At 45.9% G+C, this 25,746-nt stretch overlaps 1 protein-coding gene across 7 annotated transcripts in view; it reads right to left on the bottom strand.

Moving 5' to 3' along the window:
* Positions 1-25,746, bottom strand: part of PDZD2 (PDZ domain containing 2) — a 257,816-nt gene that overhangs the window by 118,647 nt on the left and 113,423 nt on the right. Inside the window, exon 1 of one of the 7 annotated variants that reach the window (XM_060280337.1) lies at positions 910-1,554. The exons of the other annotated variants lie outside the window; for them this stretch is intronic. Within the exon in view, the coding sequence (XP_060136320.1) occupies positions 910-986 (77 nt within the window). The 5' untranslated portion in view covers positions 987-1,554. Of the gene's footprint in view, positions 1-909; positions 1,555-25,746 lie in introns of those variants that run through there. 7 annotated transcript variants of the gene reach the window in all.

The following is a 25,746-nucleotide window of genomic DNA, read 5'->3' as shown; positions in this document are numbered from 1 at the left end:
AAAGATGTGCAGTTCTGCAAGATATTTATTCCAAGTGCAGCTTTACAAGGAAGGGACCAAGTTTAGTAAACCTATTCTGCTTTAGTTGCACTGATAGGTGAACACACTGTTGTTCAGAAGCACAACATGTTACTTTTCAACCCTACGCGCCCAGACGTTGTGGGGCTAAGCAACATACTCAGTGGTCAGGGATGGTGGGAGCTATAGTCCAACACTGTTTTTGCAAACAGAGATACAGTACAGTATATGCAATCACGAACACCATTTAGGAACCAAACAATTCACTCCCAGACCTTATTTTCACAACCAAGGATACTGCTGGGCATTGAGCACAGCTTTGTTCAATTGCAGAATACTTCAGTTAATATATTTATTTCATTGCGTCCAAGTTCCAATGCTTCAACACTGAACAGTAAGTTATTGTCATAGTCAGAGAAATCAACTAATTTCCAGTATATATATATATATATATATATATATATATATATATATATATATATATAAACAAACACCAAACTATCCCTGTGCTGGGCTGATGCTTGAGGCACTGGATGGTTGCCAGTTTGTCCACTGCATTTAAAAGACAGATTAATGCTGTTACATATTGTAGTTCCATAACTATGTTTCCATATTTCAGCTGTAGCCACACACACACACACACACACACACACACACACAAACACAAAGTTTAGGGGGTAACAAGTCAACCATCTTGCAGACTTTGCTAACAGAGGAATAAATACCTTCTTAATGCATAGAATACAATGCCAAACTTTTGGCAAATAAAGCTAGCAGGCAAAGGGAAAGAAACAGGGCGATTCTCATAGCCCGGGAAGCTTACAGGAACTATTTACAAGTTGCAACAAATCTGAAACTCAGCAAGGTTTGCATATCCTGACTTCTCCTTACCTGCTGGAAAATCCTGCTCTGTCAACCAGCACCGCCTGAAATCCAGCTGCGTTAGAGAGGAAAGAGCCCTTCTTCATTTATCCTCATTATTCCACCTGCCATTTTACAAGTTTAGTTGCTGCGAGGAGGAATGTGAAGCACGCCAGGGTCCTGCCCCAGACTTCCTGTTGATGCTCCATGCTCCAAGTGTGCCCCACATCTGATTTCGCCTCTTCGTCCTCCACCCTCTTCTCCTCCACCTCCTTTGGCATCAGCATGCCCCGCCCAATCCACGCCGAGCATTTCTCATTTAAGAATGCTTCCAGCTAAATGGCGCTCGTAAGAGAGTTATCTATTGCTTTGGCTGGGCTGCAAGATGAGGCATTTGTTTCCAACTAATTTTTGGCATGAGCGCAGCAAATGTCAAATAAAGGGAGGGAAATGCAAACGTTGTCGAGAGCTATTGGGAAAGGGAGATAAAGCAAACACCTGTAGACCACCAGATGTAGACATTAGTTGATGTCACTCCCCCACTTCAGATTTGCTGGTGGGATGTCACATATCAAAACAAAATGGCCCTTCACATAGGAAGCTAGCAGCTCAGTTCTGTGCACATTTACGCAATATTGAATCCCAGTTTGTTCAATTGGGCTTAGTCCCAGGAAAGTGGACTCTGTCTGTATTGTAATAAAAATGTCAGACAGAAGAGTTCTAGCCTAGGGTTCTCCATGATATGCTGGTTTTCTATGTGCAGTTTATTTTAAACTAGCTGGCCCGGCCACGCGTTGCTGTGGCTCATCCCTGTGACTGCCCCCACCCTGTTCCAACCCCTGGCCTATCCCGGCCCCTCGGCCCAGTCTGCAAAGCCGAGCCGAGATGATGTGGAGAGAGAAGGTTTCCTAGGTGCAGTACCAGTGTAGCCGTCGCTAGAGGGCACTGTTTTGCAACCTCTCCTGTGCTCCGAGCATCCCCAGCTGTCTGAGTTTTGTGTTCGGGAACAGTGGGTTTTACCTGCTTTACCTGCCATAGGTGTCACATCTATCTATGCAACCTGTATACGGTCACTCGCATATTCACTTAGGATGTTGTGTCCAAATTTGAACGCAATCAGTCAAGCGGTTTCGGAGAAAAGTGGAGACTAACCCACATGCCCAGTTTACCTTTATATATAGATATGGAAGAGTATTTAATTATGCTAACTTCACCAGCAGTCTGCAACGGTACAGGCCAGACACAAGTTTTCCTCCTCAATGACAAAGCTTAAAAGAACTGGAATTTTACAATACAGTAATGTCCTAATGTGGGATGCGGGTGGCGCTGTGGGTTAAACCACAGAGCCTAGGGCTTGTCCATAAGAAGGTCGGCGGTTGAATCCCCGTGACGGGGTAAGCTCCCGTTGCTCGGTCCCAGTTCCTGCCAACCTATCAGTTCAAAAGCACATCAAAGTGCAAGTAGATAAATAGGTACCGCTACAGCGGGAAGGTAAATGGTGTTTCCGTGTGCTGCTCTGGTTCGCCAGAAGCGGCTTTGTCATGCTGGCCACATGACCTGGAAGCTGTACGCCGGCTCCCTCGGCCAATAATGCGAGATGAGCGTGCAACCCCAGAGTCGGTCACGACTGGACCTAATGGTCAGGGGTCCCTTTACCTTTACCTTTATTGTCCTAATACCTGCAGCCTCCTTTTAAGCTCTGTAAAAAAATCTATGTCCTCTCTTCTTCCTTTGTCCCTCTTTTTGAGCATCAAAAGCTATTTCTTCCACAGTGTTTCATGTCATAGCTGCTGCAAAAGGTGCTTCCACATACCACATGTTCTCCTAAGTTAAGCATTATGAGAATGAACCTCAATGTGTTTAGGGCTCAGACACTCCTCCTCTGCTCCTTCAACACAGCTCCAAGCAGAGATCAGAAGCTTGCACTTCTATGTTAGAATGAGTGACGTGCAAGCAAGATGTCAGAAGCAAAGAATAACTAAAGTTAGAGAAGGAAAGCATGGAAAGTTCATTTTGAAAAGGAAATAGTTCAAGCTTGACAGGTCCAAAAAGGAACTAATACCAGTTCACATCCATCCCTTCACACAATGAACTAGTTTGGTGAACCTTCAGTTCACAGTTCAATCCAAATTCATCCCAATGATCCTCGGCCATTCCCCCCCCCCCCCAGCATTCAGAATGTTACAAGCTGCTGTGTTGAAGCATAAAATATACTTAAGAAAACTAAGAACACATCAACATATAGAGAGAGAATCTATTTCTCCCAACAATCACTATCTTTAAGCCCAAAAGAGTCTAAAAAGTAAGAAACACATCTAACAGAATGAACTTGAATATGAACTAGAAAAATCTATCCCAAAAGGAACTCAATTCACATTCTGCGTCCCCGGCAATTATGGGAAATACTTTCACGTGTAGCTCAGAGATGTGTCAACTAATTCAGCAGACTTGGTTAAACTGATGTAGTTCGTTCCAAGCAAATCTCAGGAAGATGGTGTTGCTTGAGCAAGGCTTGGCTGGACCAGGAAGTCCCTGATACTTCTTCATATCCAGAAGGATCAACAGCCCAGCCTGGATCAGTCCAAGACCTGAAGGTACTTCCCTGAGAAGCTGCCACCTGCAGCTCAGTGGTTCACCCCATGGGGCAACTGCACTTGGATCCATCCAGTCCTGGCATGAAAATTGGCCACGATGGTTTAGTAGGAAAGAGTTACTCTGGCCTCTACAACTCTGGCACCGACACTTTGAGTGGGGACCATGTTCAAGTTAATCCTGGAATCAGGAATGTGCTGGGATTGACCCCTTGATCTCGACAGTCTTTTCCAAGTTTCCCAAGGGAAATAACATCAAGTTACTGCTAGATCGTCCAGCTGCGATTTTCAGATCAGCTGCCACTGGCTAAGTGGTAATCTAGAAGTCAACCAGCTGAAGAGGAGCAGCTTTTATCTCTTTTTCACAACGTAGTATGACTCAAAAGCAGCAGCAAAAATTTCCAGACAGATACCGAGCACTGGAAAAGCACTGAGCTGATGCCAGTAAAACATTAAATCTACATTCATCACTTGCTAGAAGGCTCTTGATGAAGCGAATATTTTTGCAGCTGAAAACCTCCACCTGCATCAACTTGCATGCTTGTATGTAAACAGGAAATATTTTTCATGCTATCCTTGCAAACCTTCGAATCAAATTAGGGAAGCTTCTGCCTTCTTTGCATCTGCCATTCACCCACACGAACCTTCTGAAAACTCACGAAGGTTGACTTGTTCCGATAATGAAAGTTGCACAGATAGCAACTTCCGTGAATGAATAGCTAGCCGAAAACATCTGTCCACAGCGATCAGCACACACAACCACACACCCGCATGCACACAGAAGCGAAGCAAATGCCTCCATCCTTATTCATGTTTTGTTTCCACATCAGTCATGAACTCTGTTATGCATTAGAAAATACTTGGTGGTATATTTTTTTTTGTATCTTATTTTAAAGATGAAATGCAGATTAGACTTCTTGGTGTAACTTCTGCTTCTTCAAACAGTAATCCAGAATCAAGTGGCAAATATTTTAGGTTATGAAGCCCCATTTCACACAGTATTCTTTTTAGGAGCTGCAGCAAATCAGCCAGGCCAGAAAATAAAGAACTTGTTTCATATATGCCTTGTGCAGCCATAACTGTATACAGTGCCTTGGTTCTCAATCTTAATCCATTCTGGGTGTCCGTTCAACTCCCGAAATCATTCAAAAACCAATGCACAGCTTCCAATTGGCTGCAGGAGCTTCCTGCACTCAAGCGGCAGACGCGGAAGACGTTCGGCTTCCGAAAAACGTTTGCAAACCAGAACACTTGCTTCTGGGTTTATGGTGTTTGGGAGTCAATTTGTTCGACAACTAAGCTGTTCAGGAACCAAGGTACCACTGTATACAAATAGCACCCAAAATTAAAGAAGAGATGGACAAAATGTGGGATTTTACAACTATGGCTAAGTTGACAAATTTCTTCAGATATTGAAAAGGAGGCAGAATTTTTGGGGGTGAAGTGATTTATTGACAATTTATTACCAATTCTTAAAGGTAAAGGGGCCCCTGGCCATCAGGTCCAGTCGTGTCCGACTCTGGGGTTGCGGCGCTCATCTTGCTCTATAGGCTGAGGGAGCCGGCGTTTGTCCGCAGACAGCTTCCGGGTCATGTGGCCAGCATGACAAAGCTGCTTCTGGCGAACCAGAGCAGCACACGGAAACGCCGTTTACCTTCCCACCGGAGTGGTCCCTATTTATCTACTTGCACTTTGATGTGCTTTCGAACTGCTAGGTGGGCAGGAGCTGGGACCGAGCAACGGGAGCTCACCCCGTTGCAGGGATTCGAACCACTAACCTCCTGATCAGCAAGCCCTAGACTGTGGTTTAACCCACAGCGCCACCTGGGTCCCTCTGGCTCCCTGTCGGTGAATTGAACCCCGGTCTCCCGTGTAACAGGCGGGGATTACCAATTCTTATCATTATTTTAATTTAATATGAGCTATAGGTTCACAAAGTCACAGAATTTGGTTGCTCTCCTTGGCCAGCCACTATCTGCACAAGCTTCTCATATTTTTGAGCTTAACTCGCACGTGACCCCGCTTTTCCTGTTCCCCATGAGTTCTTTCCCAATATATCCATGTTTTCTAGGATATGCCTTGCCTTGACGTAAGGGGAAACATCTTTCCTGACTGCAGGCTAGTTCTGTCTGTAAACAAGATACCACAATCAGGTCAAAAAGGACACATAACTATCTTGCCTACAGAAGTCTTTGCTGGACTTATACCAGACCAAAGGTTTATCTGGTTTCTGTGGCCAAGCTCCAAAGTTGGGCAGAAAAGATGCCCCACCTCACTGTTTGTCCACAGCACTGGCATCATTCCCTCTGTTTCTGATGTTCTGTTTGGGACTGCCATTGCTTGTTTTGCAAAACGGCACAAGCCATGCACACAGTAGGCTTGGGAGAATCCCCCTGTTTGCAGGATTACAGAAAAAATATTTGTGGGAGCACAGCTCAGGGAGGGCTAAGCATGCTCAGTGGCCACAATATGCTGATTGTTGAAGCAGGGCAGATGGAAAAGCAGAGAAGAGGGGAATGAAATAGAGTGACTGGGACCCTGAAAAAGGAAAACTCCACGATGCAACATTTTGTTGCAGCACCGACTAGTTCAACTCTAAATTGTCCCTGAATATGGAGGCTGAATTTGCCTCTAATGTTAGACCTATGGAATTACAGCAATTGCAACTAGACTTATTCTACAGAAATCTACCTAATCCTCCCCCCACCCCAACCTGTAAAACCTTCCAAAACCTGTGGCAAAGAATTGAATAAATCAATTACCCAGTGTGTGAATCAACAGACTACTTTCACGAATATGTCCCTAACATCATCATCATCATCATCATCATCATCATCATTATTATTTCATACCAGGAGGTCTCAGGGTGGCTTATACTGTAACACAAAGTTACAGTATAAAAAGAAGAAGACACATATCAGAGCACAAAATAAGTAATAAAAATAATCAAAACATAAAAACAGTAAATGTGGCTTTTTACTCAGTAAATGCAGGCTGGCTGATGAACTAGATCAGAAGGACTAAGAGCCCAGAGGTTTGGGGCAGGGAGGTTTGGGGCAGGGAGCTCGCTGTCCTTCAGGAGGGATCAGAAACATATCTCCAAGGATGGTCAGGTTATTTCAGAGTATATACCACTCAGCACAGGGGTAGCGAATGCAATGCACTTCCAGGTGTTGTTGGACTCCAACTCCCATCAGCCCCAGGCAGCATGGCCAGTGGCCAGGGAAGATAGAAGCTGCAGTCTAACAACCTTGGCTACCTCTGATTTATGCTCACTGAGCCAAAGACTGTAGCATTCAAGTGCTGGTGGTCTCTAACAACCTGAAAACTTTAATTTACAGTAAACTTGCAAGTGAAAACTGTGAGCAACTATTACACCTTGGTTAAAATTGGGCAAGGCCACCAGGAGCCAGATAAAACCGTTCTTGGGGCCAGATCTGGCCACCAGTTCCCATGCCTGGCCTAAATATCTGAAGACACCCAAGCAATCTTCATTTTCTAATCTGCAGGAAAAGAAGCTAAACTCTTTGCAATACATGAACTGATGCTCATTATATATAGCACTTTAGTGGTTCCGTGAGTTTTACCTACAGGCTCTCCTTCCTTTACAGTACCTACAGACTTCTCAGCCTGCTCTAAGCTCTCAAATATTGGCCGGTTTTGACAGCTGCACGGGCCCCTTGTTGTCTTGTTTAGCTTCATTTCCCACAACCTTCTCTAACAATGAGCTGCGTGTGATTTCCGTCCGTCCCAACCAGCATGTGAGCCTGCTGAACTGGTAGTGACCTCGGGAACAAAATAGGCCTCCTTGCCAAACAACAAGGAACTGCTGAAACAAGCTCGATTTGGAGCTGAATCCTAGCATGAAAAGGGCTCTCCTGCACAGGCTGGGCCATGGGTTGAGTCAGGACATCTTGTGCAGAATGCAGATCCCTGAAATGTTAAGTTTTACAAATCACATACTGTATTAGGAACACAGGAAGGTGGCTTATGGAGTGAGGGTCCTAGTCCATCTGGCCTAATGCCGTCTACACTGACTGGCAGCTGCTCTCCAGGATTTCTTGTAAGAGCCTCTCCCAGCACTAGTTGGAGATGGTCAGAGAAGGAACTTGGGTCCTTCTGAGTGCAAGCCAGAGCCTCTTTCACTGATTCCATGGTGTCATTAGGCCATTTGTCTAACTGCTGTTAAGAAAGCCTAGATACTAGAATTAACATCAGTGGCCCCTGCTCCCCCCTAGAGTTTCCCTAGGGAAAGATCACTAGGAGGCCTTGAATTCATGCACTCCCCACATTGTCTATCCTTGTGGCTACATGTAAAGAGTACTCCCAGAGTTAGGGGAAGATACTGTTTCCAGAAACTGCTAGATCTCCTGGCTTAGACACAATGGTCCCGGTTTGGACACAACACTAAGCCAAACCATGGTTTACTGCAAATGAGAAAATGTGTGGGAGCAAAAATCACAGCCACTACAAACTTCCCCAGTCTCACTGCTGTTGTGCTACTCAGGATTAAGCCATATTTTGATGGCGTTATATCTAAACCCAGATCTATGGTTTATTTCCACCCCCCACCCCCCGGTCAAACCATAACTAGCAAACCCAAGACCCTGTGTCTGAAGCCAGGCAAACCGTAAACCTCAGTTGGGATGCAATGCTAAGCCAAACCATGGCTAAGCCCTGGGTAGCAGCGGTGCTTTCTTTCTGGGGGGATGCAGGGGTACGCATACCCCTAAACATTTTGTGAATCTAAGTTTGGCTTCATTGAGGGGCAGTATTTCAATATGAGTAAGAAAGTGAGAGTACTCCTAAAAAAAGCACTGGGTAGCAGTATGTCTGTGGGAGGAGTGCAGTAGCTGTGATTTTCGTTCTGGGATCCTGCACATTTCCTCATTCATGCTAAACAATGGTTTGGCTTGGCATTACGTGAGAACCAGGCAACTGAGTGTAATTTCTAGATAGAACAAGTTAGCATCTTGGACTGCCAGAGGAAGCAACAGAGTGCACCACAGATTAAAAAAATACTGAAAGTTGTTGTGTTGGTGGTTGCCAAGTCAAGAAGGTATCCGCTTGCTTGTGATACAGCAGAGGCAAAGGAGACAACTTTTTGCATCATTGTTCAATGAATACCTCCAAAAGTCTCTTCCACCAAGATTTCCGTACAAGAGCCAGTGACACCATCTGCTTGGTGAAGCTTCAAGAAAGTGCAGGTGAATCTTGTGCAGGAAACTTTAGAACTGAGCTGTTTTAGAATGTTTCATTCCCTGAACTATTTTACCAGGTAAACTGCTTTGGGTACTGTTGAAAAGTAGTGTATGGGTCTTCCAAGTAGATAAAACTAAATAAATAAGGAGAAGCTCCCTCTCCACTATCCCAAAGAGAGGGTACCAGGAGCAGGGCCTGGTTTAGAAGACCTGACATTTAGAAGACATCTGAAGGCAGCCCTGTTCAGGGAAGTTTTTAATGTGTATTTGAAATATTTTTTGGAAGCCACCCAGAGTGGCTGGGGAAACCCAGCCAGATGGGCGGGGTACAAATAAATAAATAAATAAATAAATAAATAAATAAATAAATAAATAATATAGGTTTGATGAGGCCCTTTATATGTCTAGCTGTCCTTTGTCAACAACAAATTGTCGCTGTTTTTTGTGTTGAATATAAGCTACAGTGGTACCTCGACTTATGAAGGCGATCCATTCCGTGGCGCTCTTCATAAGTCGAATCCTTCGGTTGTCGAAGCGTCTGTTTTGCGCATGCGCGAAACGCGATTTTGCGCTTCTACGCAGGCGCAGAACGTTTGCATGGCAAAAAGACTTCCGGGTTTGCCGACTTTGGAAGTCGAAACCTTCGGAAGTCGAGTCATTCGGATTTTGAGGTACCACTGAATATGGTAATTTATGGACCTAATAGGTATCTAAAGCCATTTGCACATAACAAAAGATGTCTTTTATCAAAGTAATTGATATAGAAATGAGCAAACCAGTGATGTTGTAGGGAGCAGGCTAGCAGGTGGGGCCCATGACTTACATCATAGGAGCCTACACAACACAAAACACTGTTGCTGTATGTAGGTTTTATTTTATTTGGTTTTTATCTTATATTTTGGAAATGTACATCCAGTTGTTGTTGTTGTTTTCCTTTAAAAAATTTTGGGGCCCCCAAGAGAGTGGGGCCCTAAGCTATAGCTTGTTGAGCTTATACGTAAATCTGGCACTGACTAGGAGTGGTTTTTTATTTTATTTTTATTGAAAGATGCAAAATCTCCAGAGCAAGAAACGCAATGTGTAGCAATTCAACATGGGGGTGAAGGGGAGAATCATTCCAATGCAAGTGGTACAGGATTTAAATAAAGCTGTATCAGCGGCACAATAGTTGAATCTCCTGAAAAGACAAGGGGATGAATGACAAGAGGTACAGATTTAATGCCAAGTTTACTACGAGGTTTTGGGAAGCGGTAAGGGAGGAAACAAAGGCAGCCAGGCAGCCAAATTTCAGCCATGAAGGAACGCAGCATAGAAACAAACAAATAAAACCCAAAGATTTAATTAACTGCCTTAATTGGACAGGGAGGAAGAACAGCGCCTGTCAACTTTACATACGCTGCAACGGCAGGAGACTCTTTTAGCATAAGCCAGAATACCTAGAGAGTTATTAGAGACCACATGCCTTTCATGTTGCTCACTAAAAAAAAAAAGTTCAGACGCTTATTTGTGAGATCAACACAAGGAGATGGACACTGAATTATTTTTTTGAATTAAGGAGAAATTTAATTATTTCAGCCATACCGAGCTGCGCTGAACAGAGCTCTTATAAAGATCTCTCCTTGAGGGGTTTTACCAATTAGCAATGGTTGGCATATCTGGGATCGAACGAGAAAGTAAATGGGTAGAGAGATCTTTTTGTTCTCCTGCTCACATAAATACTAGCACACCGAAATAATGAGGTCGACCAATGTTAAAAATAATTAACATAAAAACATTGGGTGCCAGTTTCATAGGGGGCACTTTTTTTAATTGATCAAAAGTCTTTTATGCTGCAATCCTGTACCCACTTACCTGGGAGTGAGTCCCAATTAACCCAATGGAGCTTGCTGTTGAGTAATGTGCATAGAACTGCACTATGCATTGTGGTAACACATAAATCATCGCTGCAGCTCTACATGATGATGTAATATCAATTATATATTTTAATTGATTCTCCACTGACTGATTGTTTACTAGTAGGTTTCTGTGAAACCATGCTGTAAGCCGCCTTAAATGCTTCTTCTGCAAAAAGAAAAAGGCAGCATACATTTTTCCCTATTAAGTTTTACCCAGCATAGTCCTATTGGAATTAATAGGCCTAACCTAACCATGTTTGGGCCGCGGGTGGCGCTGTGGGTTAAACCACAGAGCCTAGGGCTTGCCGATCAGAAGGTCGGCAGTTCGAATCCCCGTGACGGGGTGAGCTCCCGTTGCTCAGTCCCTGCTCCTGCCAACCTAGCAGTTCGAAAGCACGTCAAAGTGCAAGTAGATAAATAGGAACCGCTACAGCGGGAAGGTAAACGGCATTTCCGTGTGCTGCTCTGGTTCTCCAGAAGTGGCTTTGTCATGCTGGCCACATGACCTGGGAGCTATACGCCGGCTCCCTCGGCCAATAATGCGAGATGAGCACGCAACCCCAGAGTCATCCGCAACTGGACCTAATGGTCAGGGATCCCTTTACCCTTTAACCATGTTTACTTATTTCAGTGGATCTACACTTAACTGAATATAAATTTTAAAAATGTTCTAATGGCAGGATTATATGCAATACAATATTTATTGAATGTAAGTCTCAATAAGGGATCCCTTTACCCTTTACCTTTGAGTCTCAATAAGAAATAGTCCTTTTTTAAAGCCATTGAACCATGCTCAGTGGCCACAGAATGCTGACTGTTGTCTGGGTGGAATGGAGTGGAGTGGAGTGGAGTATCCTAGGAAGGGGCAGAACCAAAAACAGGTGCACTCCACACTGCGACATTTTGATCCCAATATTGTATCCAATATTTTAAACACGTAAATCTACAAATGTAAATGAGAACGTGATTGGTATTTTGCAAATCCCATGCATAAGCACATTTTTAAAAAGGTAAAGGACCCCTGGACAGTTAAGTCCACTCAAAGGCGACTATAGGGTTACAGCGCTCATCTCACTTTTAGGTCAAGGGAGCCGGCATTTGTCCACAGACAGCTTTCCAGGTCATGTGGCCAGCATGACTAAGCCACTTCTGGAGAACTAGAGCAGCGCACGGAAATGCCGTTTACCTTCCCGCTGCAGCGGTACCTATTTATCTATTTGCACTGGCCTGCTTTCAAACTGCTAGGTTGGCAGGAGCTGGGACAGAGCAACGGGAGCTCACTCCGTCGCAGGGATTCGAACCGCCGACCTTCCTCCAACACAATTTCCAATTAAACTTTTTATTGAACTAGCCATAGGCCATGGCAAGAAGAAGAAGAAGAAGAAGAAGAAGAAGAAGAAGAAGAAGAAGAAGAAGAAGAAGAAGAAGAAGAAGAAGAAGAAGAAGAAGAAGAAGAAGAAGAAGAAGAAGAAGAAGAAGAAGAAGAAGAACCATAAAAATCTTTGGGCCCGGACATACAATAAAACTATGGTCACGGCTACTAAAATATTTTTTTTGCATTAAATAGAACAGAATAGCAGAAGATTCTCAGGTAAATTGCGCCAAATTAAATATCCAAATCCCCTTTGCAGTTGACTGCTATTTTGTCTAGTTCCTTCCTCCTGATCTTCTTAGCTGCCAACGCATAGAGTGCTACTTTATAAGTAACAAAGTCGTCGGTGTCGCTCAGCAGCCATTTCAGCCTTTCCACCCTATTCAGATGTGTTACATTCGTAAACGGGTTTTATAAATCGGTCTCTTGGGTCTATATATAACGGGCACTGCAATAAATAATGGCACAGGTCTTCAACGCAGGGTTGTCCACACAGACAGAGTCTCTCTTCGTAATGTACTTTGCCGTACTGCCCATCCAACACTGCCGAGGGCATCGATTGGAATCGTAGTTCTGTAAAAGCGATTCTTAGAATGGCAAGTGGGAGCTTTGTCAGGCATCTGTCTCGGGCATGCTCCGTTTTGATAAGCGGGAACCAGGGCGAGCTCATGGTTAGATCCCTTTCTGCACCAGACCTAAAGAGACAGTCTCTTAAGTGCCTCTTATCCATCTTCATGGTCACCTGAAGATCTTGTAATTGATATTGGGACAAGAGGCATTGGGTGCCAGCCTTTGGTCTGTTCCCGTTCTGTGTAAGACATAGCAGGGAATCTCTCCTCCGAAAGAGACTGAAATATTTTCACATAATTTAGGCACAGATAATCAATTCTAGCCTGTGTTGTTGTCACGTCAGCTTCAGCATGAAGAAGAGCAGCTGGGGTCCCGTTGGGGAGCGAGAGCACTTCCCTGAGGAATTTGTTCTGCACTATTTCTAGGGCTTTTTTAGCCTTTGGGTCCATGCCCCATATCGCTACTCCATGGAGCATCTGGGAAACCACTGTGCTGGCAAAGATTTTCAACACAGGTTCTAGTAACTGGCCAACCACCGCAAAATACAATTTCATTAATGCCCCACAAGCTTTCTGCGCTTTGAGTTTCGTAGCCTCAATGCCTTCCTCCAACAAGTCGAGGTGAAAAACGGAGGTGCCGTCTTCCAAGGCCACACTCCTGCACGAATCATGTGACTTGCGTAAGATCGTACAAGCGCTTTTTCAGGGTGAAATCACACAAGATAGTGGTGCCCAAAACGGCTGCTGTGCTCTTGCGTTCTTGACGACGTTCCAAGGTGAACTGTGCTACTCAGACTGAAGCTGGTCTTCAAGATCTCAGGCAGAGAGAGGTTTTCCCCAAGGTCCCTTTTAAAGTGAAGATGCTGCTGCATATCCAATCTGGGGCCTTCTACATGCAGAGCACGTGCTCTGTCACCTCCCCTAATCCAGCTAGTGCCTTTAGAGCCAAACTAGGACTTGTTGCTGTGCAATGTGTGAAATGCCCGCACAGGCCCTTTGCCAAAACCCATTTATCTTCTCTCCATCTTAATGAAACAGGAAGAACGATGCTTTCTCAGATCCGTACTAATTGGCTTTCTAATTCTCATGAATGGGATGCTTCACATAGTTAAAAAGGAAGCTAAACGTTAGCCTGCCAGCCTGCCTGCCTGCAGGCAGTCTCAAAGAGCTTAGCGAAATGTGAGTTGTAATAGCTAGGTATTCACATTACAACTTTCAAAGCAACCACAAATACTCTCTCTTGGCCACTTAAGTTTGCCTAGGAAACCAGTCAGACAATAGTATTTCATTAAAGCACATGCATTCTTATCCTGCTTTTCTGAACTTCTTTCCTTTTAAGGTTAATAACTCTCCCCTCAGGGTAAAAGGGTGGGCAAGTCCATTAGCAATGTTTGTGCAATCAGCTGGGTACACTGAACACTTGATGGTGCGCAAACATTTATTACTTAATTCCCACAACCCTCCTGGAGAAAAAAAACAGGTCCATGGAACTATCCTGCACAGGAAGCTGCCTTAGGTTGTCATCCAGACTTGCCCTTGTCCTGCTGCCCTTCCCCTGAGGAAACCCGCTGAATCTTTACCGCTGAATCACAGCAAAGGTGAATGAGTTTTCTCCAGATGGACGATTGCTCCGATTTATTGCTAATTCTGGGGGAAAGCTGTGGGGCAAGGGCAAAACTGCCCAGACCCAAGCCTCAAAAGCATGGGACAAGCGGAAAACTGGATGAAAGACACAGAAAATGATAATAAAAAATCCTTCCAGTACCACCTTAGAGACCAACTAAGTTTGTCATAGGTATGAGCTTTCGTGTGCATGCACACTTCTATGACAAACTTAGTTGATCTCTAAGGTGCTACTGGAAGGATTTTTTATTTTTATTTTGACTGCGTCAGACCAACACGGCTACCTACCTGTAACAGAAAATGAAGTCATCTGCACACTCCTTATACATACATTGCCCTAATCCAAGACAGAAACATTCAACCCATTGTTTTCAGTGGGGGGTGGGATTTAAACTTGGGTGAGTGACGTTTTATTTGGAGGATGGGGTTGTTTTAAATTGTTGTTAAATGCTATATGTTAATTTGTATTTTTGTATTTGTGGGCTGGAGTATGGTTTAGGGGCTTTTGTTGGGGAGTGTTTTGTTTATTAGTGTGCATACATTAGGATTGCAAATGGTTTCAATTATTTTTATTGTGTTTTTTCTATTATGTGTTTTGCGGTTTGATTATTTTTATTATGTATTTTCTACTTCAAATATTGTAACTTTGAACCTCCCTAAGACCTATGGGTTTAGGGTGGCAGAAGAAGAAGCGGAAGAAGAGGAAGAGGAAGAGGAAGAGGAAGAAGAGGAAGAGGAAGAGGAAGAGGAAGAGGAGGAAGAAGAAGAAGAAGAAGAAGAAGAAGAAGAAGAAGAAGAAGAAGAAGAAGAAGAAGAAGAAGTCCAATTGTCATATCCACACCATACATTTAAAGAACACAGCTTCGGCTGAAGAATCCCTGGAACTGTAGTTTATCAACAGAGCTACAAGTCCCATCACCCTTAACAAACTATAGAGTTCTTGGGGAATCATGTGTTTTGAACATTATGTGTATGGTTTGGATGTGACCATCGGAGTCACTTCACAAGAACAGCAATGAGCAGATAAAAGAGATGTGGCTCTGTGTTGCTTTGTATGCAAAAGGTCCCATGTTCGAGCCCTGGCATCTCCAGGGAGGTGCCAGAGGGAAACTGAGTCAACCCTCAAGAGGCATTGCCAGGCGGTGTTGACAGAGTATAAGGCAGCTTCTTATGGTCCTACAAATTACCCTGCACCGTTTACCCATCTTGTCTGCCAAGCTATTTAACAAGCTGTTGGAAGATGTCACCAGGCGATCTGGAACAAGATGCCACCAGTATGTGGGTGGCACCCAGCTCCCCCCCCTCTCTGAACCATGTGAATGAGAAGTGGTTGAGGTGCTAGATCAGTGCCTACAGGCAGCGACGGGGTGGATGTGGGCCATCATATTGAAATACAATCCAGACAAAGCAGAGGTGTTAAGCATTTCAAGTTCTCAGATCTGAAAGGCGGGGAGGCACCCTGCCCTGGACCGGGTGGCAGTCCCCTGGAAGGAGCAGGTGCATAACTTTGGGTTATACCTGCATCCAACATTGCCATTAGCTCAGGTAGGCCTATTTCCAGATTAGTCTCGTTCACAAACTGCAGCCTTATTGGGACAGAGATGACTTAGCCATTGTACTCCTGCTCTGGTAACCTCTAGACTGCTGCAATGTGCCCCACCTGGGACTTTACTTGAAAACTACTTGGAACGGGCATCCCCAAACTGCGGCCCTCCAGATGTTTTGGCCTACAACTCCCATGATCCCTAGCTAACAGGACCAGTGGTCGGGGAAGATGGGAATTGTAGTCCAAAACATCTGGAGGGCCGAAGTTTGGGGATGCCTGGCTTAGAAGCTTCAACTGATGCAGAGTGCAGCAGCCAAGTCGTTGTTGGGAACGGCTGAACGACCACAAATAACATCTGCTTACGGTAGCTTCGGAGCCCAACTCAAGGTTTTCACATTAGTGTTTGAAGCCCGAAATGACTTGGACCCCAAATATCTGAAATGGAGCTTCCCTTTCTATAGAACAGCTTGGGAATTAAGATCAATGGAGTACAGTTCCACCCCACTCAGAGATTTCAGGGGACAGTGGCTTGGGAGAGTCTTCTCAGTGATGGCCCAAGGAATGTGGCATTTCCTCCCCAGAGAGGTGCGTCTGGGACAGGTCCTTTCAGTTACTGAAGATACACCTCTTGCTCCTGGCATTTGGAAACTGAAGAATTTATTGTGGTGCCCTCCCTGTAATGTCTTGTATGGAATTCTTGTTTTGGGGTTTGTGGGTGACGTTAGTGTTGTTCGTTTTAATTGGATTGTGTTTTTGAGACCTCCTGCTGAAGAGCAGGTAAGAAACACATCACCACCATCTGCTCCACCTGGGAACAAGCAAGAAGTAAAGGCAGGTATCTAAGGAGGGTTATTCCATTATCAGAATGGCAAGAGAGATGAGTGATTTAGCGCAGTCAGGTTCTGGGTAGAAAAAGGGCGCAACAATGGAAGATCACGGGTGACTAAGGTTGCAGGAATCAAGGTGAGAGGTGATCAAAGTTTTTGCCAAGCTCAACATTCTGCAGTGCTGCAATGGGAGAATTGACAAGACTTGACAATAGGAAGTGAAGCAGAAAGAGGAATTAAATTTAAAGTCAAGGCTCCATGCCTATAGGTAGCAGTAGGGGAAAGGTTGTGGCTCAGTGGCAGAGCACATGCGTCCAGGAAGTCCCAGGTTCAATCTCCAACATCTCCAGGTAAGGGCTGAGAATGTCGCTCCCTTGTCTGAAACCTGGATTGCTGCTCCCAGTCAGTGTGGACAATACTGAGCTAGATGGACCAATAGTCCGACTCAGTATACAGCATCTCCCTGTGTTCCTAGTAAGTGAATTTTAACAATCCTGAACTAACTGGTAGATATCCAGAAGGTTGACTGGAAGGATATCCCTCATCTGAGTACGCTTAGATTTTAGTATTTCTTTGTGCTAGGAGTCTTGCAAACATTTAATCTACCAAGTGGTACAACGTGCGCGTGAGTCATGTTACCAAAGTAATACAATACCTCCCAACAATGAGAAACCACCCTGCAAGGTGCCTTAATTCAGCAAACAGGCTCTAACTTGTGATGCAGGGAAAGTCACATTACTCGCTCCTGAAAGCTCTAATTTATTGGGAGGATACTAGCATGTTTCTTCTGCCAGCCAGAAGAATCAAAGCTGCTGGCTGTTAATTACCTGTATTTCCTGAAAGAGGAACAACCAAGAAATCAGAAAAAGCAGCCCATCCTATCTGTGCCTAGCAATTCTAAAATTGTTGGCCGAGATTTCTCATAGGGTGGGCAACCACGTCTGAGGAATTCCTCCATTAAAAAAGGGGGTGGGGGAGGTCAAGCTTCATTCCACTCTGAGCAAGTGAACGGAATATTAAAATAACCCTGGGTAGGAACTCTAGTACTCCAGGACCGACAAGTAATTAAGCCAGACTGTCTTTGCAAGTGCTGAGAACACATCAATCAACTTGCTTTTGACAAACATTTGCAGGACGATGAGAGAAGGTTTGTATATGTATGTGCTTGCTTGTTTGTATGTGTGCATGCATAGCCTCCTAATTAAAACTGAACCTACGCTGCAAGCCTTGTATTGTTTATTTGCTTCTGTGCCAGCAATTAACATAAAAAGTTTTCTGGATAGTTCACTAATAGAAGGCAAATCTGTGGAGTGCAAAAAAAGAAGAAAGAAAATAAAATATAACACAGCCATGAGATCCTACACAGCTACGACAGGATCAGAACAAAACGAGCAACGGAGGACAAAAATAGTCTGCAGAAATTTCAAAAAGCAATAAACAAAAGAGCCGGTGGGGGTGGGGAATCTTCATCTGGCACTAAAAGGGCCACAATTTTAGAATCATAGAATTGTAGAGTTGGAAATAAGCATTAGGGTCATCCAGTCCAGCAGGAATCTTTTGCCCAATGTGGGGCTTGAACCTATAACCTTGAGATTAAGAGTCTCGTGCTCTATTGACTGAGCTATGCTGGAGGTGCTTGGAGTGGCTACTCAGGAGTGTGATCATGCCCTCTTCTCCATAGTAGCCACCTGCATCGCCACATTTGGTTGGGGAACTTAGAGAAAGGCCTATGGAAATGATCTTAGTGGTAGGCCTTAGTGGAAGACCTTCAGGCAACCTGGCTCCAAGCCTTAAAAGGGCTTCTAAGGTTCATGCAGGGACCCAGGTGGCGCTGTGGGTTAAACCACAGAGTCTAGGGCTTGCTGATCAGAAGGCTGGCGGTTCGAATCCCTGCAATAGGGTGAGCTCCCGTTGCCTGGTCCCAGCTCCTGCCCACCTAGCAGTTTGAAAGCACATCAAAGTGCAAGTAGATAAATAGGGACCGCTCCGGTGGGAAGGTAAACGGCGTTTCCGTGCGCTGCTCTGGTTCGCCAGAAGCAGCTTTGTCATGCTGGCCACATAACCCGGAAGCTGTCTGCAGACAAACGCTGGCTCCCTTGGCCTATAGAGCGAGATGAGCGTCGCAACCCCAGAGTCGGACACGACTGGACCTGGGGGTCAGGGGCCCCTTTACCTTTACCTTAAGGTTCATGCAAGCAGAAACAAGTATCAGCCAAATGAATGAATCAGTAAAGGCAACTTTCCCAGATCCATAGGGCGGCATTCCGCTTTACTCAGAGGCGCAGACCCACTCAAATGAATGGGCCTCACTTGGTCATGTCCATTAACCTCAGCTGAACACCCCCCCCATGTTGTTTCCCTCTCCTGATTCTTTGGAGTGCTGTTTCCCCATTGGCCTAGGGCCACTTTGGAATTTCCTTCTCGGGTAATCAGGAGGGGAGGGCACACAACTCTTCACTACACAGGAACATAGGAAGTGGCATTGTACTGAGTCAGACCATCTATCTATCTAGCTGAGTATTATCAACACTGAATGGCAGAGTACACCCATTGTAATGAATGGGTCTAATCTTAGTAGGAGGGTAGGGCAAGGGCCATAGGTTCTCCATTGTCTCAAGACAGGGTTGTCTCCCATGCTTATCAGCAGATGTCAGGGATTGAAACTACTCAAATGAAACACATTCGTTTCAATGGATGTGCTCTCGGTAAAATCTTAGTTGGAGATAACACCATGCATTGAATTCAACGACATTATTTGCAAATTAACCAACCCATTTCCATGTGCACATGTGACACCTGGATGATCTGTCTCTGTATTCACACGGGAGGGTGGCTGAGGCAGAGACGCTGCTCCAAGTGGACATCTACTGTCTATCCGTGCACTGGGACGTATTATGGAAAAGGATGAATGAATTTACTTTATTCGGTCACAGACCAGCATAAGCAAAACATTTAAATAAATAGCATAACAATATGAATCTAAGCAAATAATTATTAAATAAATGGGGGCAAAAACCGACCGTAGATTAAAACATATACATAAAATACTTGGTTAAGCATAAATAATTGGTGGATAAAACTAATAAGTGCGCTTAAAAAGGACTTGTTAAACCTATATGGGATGAGGCTTCAATGATACAGATCTAACAATATGGGTCTTCATTTTAGGACTGATTTATAACATAGACCATCCTTCGACGAATATCTATCATGGCAGCGCAGAATCTGCCGACTGAATACCGTGTTTCTCATATTTTAAGGCATCCCCAAAAAATAAGCCATGACAGGATTTCAAAGGGTTGGTGAAAAATAAGACATACCCCAAAAATAAGCACTATCGCAAAGCCCCGACCGAGCGAGAGGCGAAGCCGCGGGACCCAGCAGGAGCTCCCTGCCTGCTTCCCCGAGCCGTAGCGCATCGGGGGACAGAGCCGAAGATCGGCAGGCACTCCTTGCTGGGCTTGACAAGCCCGGCAAACAGCGCCCGCCGATCTTCGGCCCTGTGCTGTGTGACAGGCGGGGGTGGGGGGGAAGTGGAGATCGTTCTCCGCTCTCCCCCCACCCCCGCCTGTCACCGAAGATCGGCGGGCGCTCCTTGCTGGGCTTGACAAGCCCGGCAAACAGCGCCTGCTGATCTTCGGCCCTGTGCTGTGTGACAGGCGGGGGGGGGAAGCGGAGATCGTTCTCCGCTCTCCCCCCACCCCCGCCTGTCATCGAAGATCGGCGGGCGCTCCTTGCTGGGCTTGACAAGCCCGGCAAACAGCGCCCGCCGATCTTCGGCCCTGTGCTGTGTGACAGGCGGGGGTGGGGGGGAAGCGGAGATCGTTCCCCGCTCTCCCCCCACCCCCGCCTGTCACCAAAGATTGGCGGGCGCTGTTTGCCGGGCTTGACAAGCCCGGCAAACAGCGCCCGCCGATCTTCGGACCTGTGCTGTGTGACAGGCGGGGGTGGGGGGGAAAGCGGAGATCGTTCTCTGCTCCCCACCCCACCCCCGCCTGTCACCGAAGATCGGCGGGCGCTCCTTGCTGGGCTTGACAAGCCCGGCAAACAGCGCCCGCCGATCTTCGGCCCTGTGCTGTGTGACGGGCGGGGTGGGGGGGGAAGCGGAGATCGTTCTCCGCTCTCCCCCCACCCCCGCCTGTCACCGAAGATCGGCGGGCGCTCCTTGCTGGGCTTGACAAGCCCGGCAAACAGCGCCCGCCGATCTTCGGCCCTGTGCTGTGTGACAGACGGGGGTGGGGGGAAGCGGAGATCGTTCTCCGCTCTCCCCCCACCCCCGCCTGTCACCGAAGATCGGCGGGCGCTCCTTGCTGGGCTTGAGAAGCCCGGCAAACAGCGCCCACCGATCTTCGGCCCTGTGCTGTGTGACGGGCGGGGTGGGGGGAAAGCGGAGATCGTTCTCCGCTCTCCCCCCACCCCCGCCTGTCACCGAAGATCGGCGGGCGCTGTTTGCTGGGCTTGATAAGCCCGGCAAACAGCGCCCGCGTGCACTTTATTAAAAAATAAGACATCCCTTGAAAATAAGCCATGTTGTGTTTTTTTGAGGAAAAAATTAATATAAGACATGTCTTATAATATGAGAAACACGGTATGTGACTTCTGGGCTTTCGTCCTGTAGTAGGGAGATGTTGTATTGTTCTGAACGCCCAGGGAACTTATATAGGATGGGCTGGATAAACCTGGCTCGAATGTCTATATAATACTTGCAATGAAGAGGGGCATGTTCCGCTGTTTCCTGCTGCCCAGAGCCACATGGGCATTTCCTCTCCTCGTAAGGTATCTTCCTATAACGGCCTTCTTGAATTGCTGAAGGGAGAGCCTTACAGCGGGCCAAGGTAAAAGCCCTTCGCTGTTTTTGATAGGAACATAAGAAGCTCCCTTATACTGGCTTTGACCATTGGTTCATTTAGCTCATTTACTGTCTGCACTGACTGGCAGTGGCTCGCCAGGGTTTCATTTTCCTGGAAGTGCCGGGGATTGAACCTGGGACCTTCTGCATGCAGAACAGATGCTCTAACACTGAGCTACACCCCTTCATGCCAACCAGCCCTTTGCATTATGTCCTCAGAATCAAAACATAATGTCTGCAATCGTTGTGACACCACTAGCAGTATTATCTCCCGCCCGGCTAAAGCTGCCTCACTTTACTGCAACAACTTTCACAGACTTAGCAAAGCGGCCACACTTTATTAGAGCCAGCCAATGGAGCACACAGACTTTCAATCTGCATAGAACTCATATTGGAATGGATGTTTGGAGTAGGAAACGTAAACAGGAAGAGCGATGTTTGTGAGAGAAGGAATGGTGCTAGATAAGATGGTAACACAGCAAGCTCTGAAGCAGAAATAGTTTTGCTGAAGCCCTGCCATGTATTTTTTAGGTCCCTACTCGTGTGAAGAATCATAGAACAGCAGAGCTGGAAGGGATGCCAAAGATCATATGGTCCAATCCACTGCAATGCAGTTGTCTCAAATGGGGATCGAACCTGCGACCTTGGTGTTATCAGCACTAGGCTCTAACCAACTGAGCTATCTGTCCCCTCAGGTGAGGAAAGCGCAAAGGGGAAGCAAATACTGTAGACTGAGGAGGAGGACACACTGTGAGTGTTGCCCCATCACTGCACCACTGCCCATGCCAGATGCTCAGGGCTTCAGTTGTAACTTCATTATTATTATTTGTGGATTTATATACTGCTTAATATGACAACAGTTTCTGCAGCAGGGAACCTTTTCAGTTTGTGGAAGCTCCGCAGGTGACTTGGAATCCAGTTTTCCAGATGTCTAAGTAGGAAGGACAAAGGTCCAACTTTAAGCTGCTCTTTCTCTTGACTTGTCCAAAGACCTGCTTAGTATTAATGAGCCATGGTAAGCATAGGTTTTTAGGGACGTGGGTGGCACTGTGGGTTAAATCACAGAGCCTAGTGCTTGCCGATCAGAAGGTCGGTGGTTCAAATCCCTGTGACGGGGTGAGCTCCCGTTGCTCGGCCCCTGCTCCTGCCAACCTAGCAGTTCGAAAGCACTTCAAAGTGACAGTAGATAAATAGGTACCGCTCCGGCGGGAAGGTAAGCGGCGTTTCCGTGTGCTGCTCTGGTTCGTCAGAAGCGGCTTTGTCATGCTGACCACATGACCTGGAAGCTGTATGCCGGCTCTCTCGGCCAATAACGCAAGATGAGCGCCGCAACCCCAGAGTCGGTCACGACTGGACCTAATGGTCAGGGGTCCCTTTACCTTTAAGCATAGGTTTACAGTGTTGGGTGCGAGTGTGGCAATCCCCACCTCCAGATGAATTATAAACCCCCGGTTCCTAGTTTTCATTTTAAAAAGGACTAAGTTTTATGCACGTGTAGAATCTGAGATATGAGGCAAAATGTACAGGTACTATTCTTCTCATTTCTTTGGCGAGAAACTATCCTGCTACAACCTTTTCATGTTTTATTTCTCACTCACCGGACCCTGGCAAAATAACTGGAGAGGCCCAAGGCTGCAAGAGTTCCCTGCGATAAATGGAATGGGTGAAAAATTGTATGGCCATTGACAGTCAAAGAGAAAGAACCATTATTTACCTCAAAGTGAAGGAGTGGCAAAGCAGGGATGTGGCTCCTAATTGAAAGGTTGTTTGCAATTTAATTTTCATGCACAAACAACATCCCACCCTTTTCTTCACAAAGAAGCAATCAAGGAAATCTGACTAGTGACAGATTTCAGAAGACAACAATGCCTAGTTGTTGAGTGTCACTTTTTCCTTTCAACATGTTGGCAAATATTAGCTTTTGACTTAGGGATTAAATTATCTTCTTCTTTTTTTTGAGTTGGGGATTTTATTATTATTTTAAAGACCAAGGAAAGTAGGTCAGGGGAATTTACCTCCTAACCTAATAAGCCGCAATCCTCCTTGGAAATCTTAAGCAGCGAGAAAGGGGGGGGCGTGCGGAGAGACACTCTTTCAAACAGCGGAAACTGGAAAATAAAAACCCAAGCAAAATTGCTTGAACTTGCATAGAAAAACTGAGATAAAAATTTTCTGCTCCCTAATCCAAAACTCACTATCAATTCTCTTTCACGGGCCTTGCCTAAATGACACTTTGCATTAAAACTTTTCTTCTGGGACCTTCAGGGGGAAATCTTGCCAAGAGGAGGATATGAAGCTAGCCAAGAAGGGACACTGACAAATCCGTCTTGGAACAGGAAGCAGAACCTTGCAGAATGTACCGCAGTGCATAGGATCACCATTGGAACATTGGAAGCTGTGAAGCAGACCATTGGCTCAGCACTGTAGCTGGCAGTGGGGGGATACAGTCTTAGACCCTCCAAGTATCCCCATTTTCCAGGGACAGCCCTGGATTTACAGAAACCATCCCGGTTTCTGATTGGATCCTTAGAATGTCCCTATTTTCATCAGTGAACTGTTGGGAGGGTATGGAGTTATCCGATCTCCTGAGTCATCTGAAGGCAGCCCTGTATGGGGAAGATTTTTTTTTTTAAAAAAAAAAGTTTAATGTTTTATTATGTTTTTATATATGTTGGAGGGACCCAGGTGGCGCTGTGGGTTAAACCACAGAGTCTAGGGCTTGCTGATCAGAAGGTCGGCGGTTCGAATCCCTGCAACGGGGTGAGCTCCCGTTGCTCGGTCCCAGCTCCTGCCCACCTAGCAGTTCGAAAGCACATCAAAGTGCAAGTAGATAAATAGGGACCGCTCCAGCGGGAAGGTAAACAGCATTTCCATGCGCTGCTCTGGTTCGCCAGAAGCAGCTTTGTCATGCTGGCCACATGACCCAGAAGCTGTCTGCGGACAAACGCCGGCTCCCTCGGCCTATAGAGCAAGATGAGGGCCGCAACCCCAGAGTCGGACACGACTGGACTTGATGGTCAGGGGCCCCTTTACCTTTATATATGTTGGAAGCCACCCAGAGTGCCTGGAGCAACCCAGTCAGATGGGCAGGATTTAAATAATAAAATTACTACTACTACTACTACTACAACAACAATTGAATAGAACATCCCTATTTTCATCGGAGAAATGTTGGCGGGTAGGAAGTCTATTCCAAATACCTAAGCGCTTTATTTATTTACTTAACTTACTACAATCATACCTTGGGTCCCGAACACCTTGCAAGTTGAACGTTTTGGCTCCTGAATGCCGCAAACCAGGAAGTGAGTGTTCCAGTTTGTGAACATTCTTTGGAACCCGACCATCCAATGCAGCTTCCGAAGCTTCCGATTGGCTGCAGGAGCTGCCTGCAGCCAATCAGAAGCCACGCCTTGGTTTCCGAAAGTTTTGGAAGTCGGACTTGCAGAATGGATTCCATTTGACTTTCGAGGTACGACTGTATTACATTTATGCCTCACCTTTCCTCTAAGGAGCAATATGGGGCATGCATGGTTTTCGCCTTTCCCCATTTTACTCTCACAAAAGCCCCATAAGGTAGCTTAGGCCAAGAGATGATGACTGGCCCAAGGTCACCCAATGAGCTTTATGTCTGAGTGAGGATGTGAACCCTAGTCTCCTAGGTTCTAGTCTGACACTCCAGTCGTTCCTCCACAGTCGCTCTTGAAATCTTTCACAGTTTTATCCTGTAGCATAGGTTTCTGATGGATAAGCCTTATGGGGGGACCGCAAAACGTCTGGTGGCCACACAGAAAGACGAGCCTCTTGGGGCAACCTGTTTTGGTGCTTTAAAGGTCTGCTCGTCCTCCTTCGTTCCCTTTCACGGTTTTATAGGCAGAGCCTCTTCTCTGGCTCCTTCTCCTTTTGAAGTCTCCAAAATGGAAAGCAGATGGTCTGTAATGGCTCTCTTGCCAGTGCTTGGAGATGTGCCCTGGACTAAGCTGAAGAATATGCAGTTGGAAATATTCTTGATAGTACAGAGGAGGAGGAGGAGGAGGAGGAGGAGGAGGAGGAGGAGGAGGAGGAGGAGGAGGAGGAGGAGGAGGAGGGAGTCTTGATCACTTTGTGGTGCAGGAAAGGTAAGTCTACCAGTGCAAAACACCAGAAAGGTGACATTTGGTCTTTCTTCCATGGTGTTTTACAAAGCTAATTCTTTGTGATCTTCCATGGGCACGAGAGAATTGAGGATCAGAGGCACCAGCTGTAAAAACCCAGTGGGGAAACAGGAAAGCTTTTAAATTTCTCCTAAAAGTCAAGAATGAGGGAGACAGGCAGGCACACCTCACCACATCTGCCACTAAAAAGGCCCTGTCAACTCCATCTGGGCAGCCTCCAGTAGCATCACCTGCTGAGGAAGA

This window comes from Zootoca vivipara, chromosome 11, assembly GCF_963506605.1.
Source record: "Zootoca vivipara chromosome 11, rZooViv1.1, whole genome shotgun sequence".
Lineage (NCBI taxonomy): Eukaryota > Metazoa > Chordata > Lepidosauria > Squamata > Lacertidae > Zootoca > Zootoca vivipara.
The sequence above is the reverse complement of the archived record's forward strand: the minus strand, read 5'-3'. Positions and strand labels throughout refer to the sequence as shown.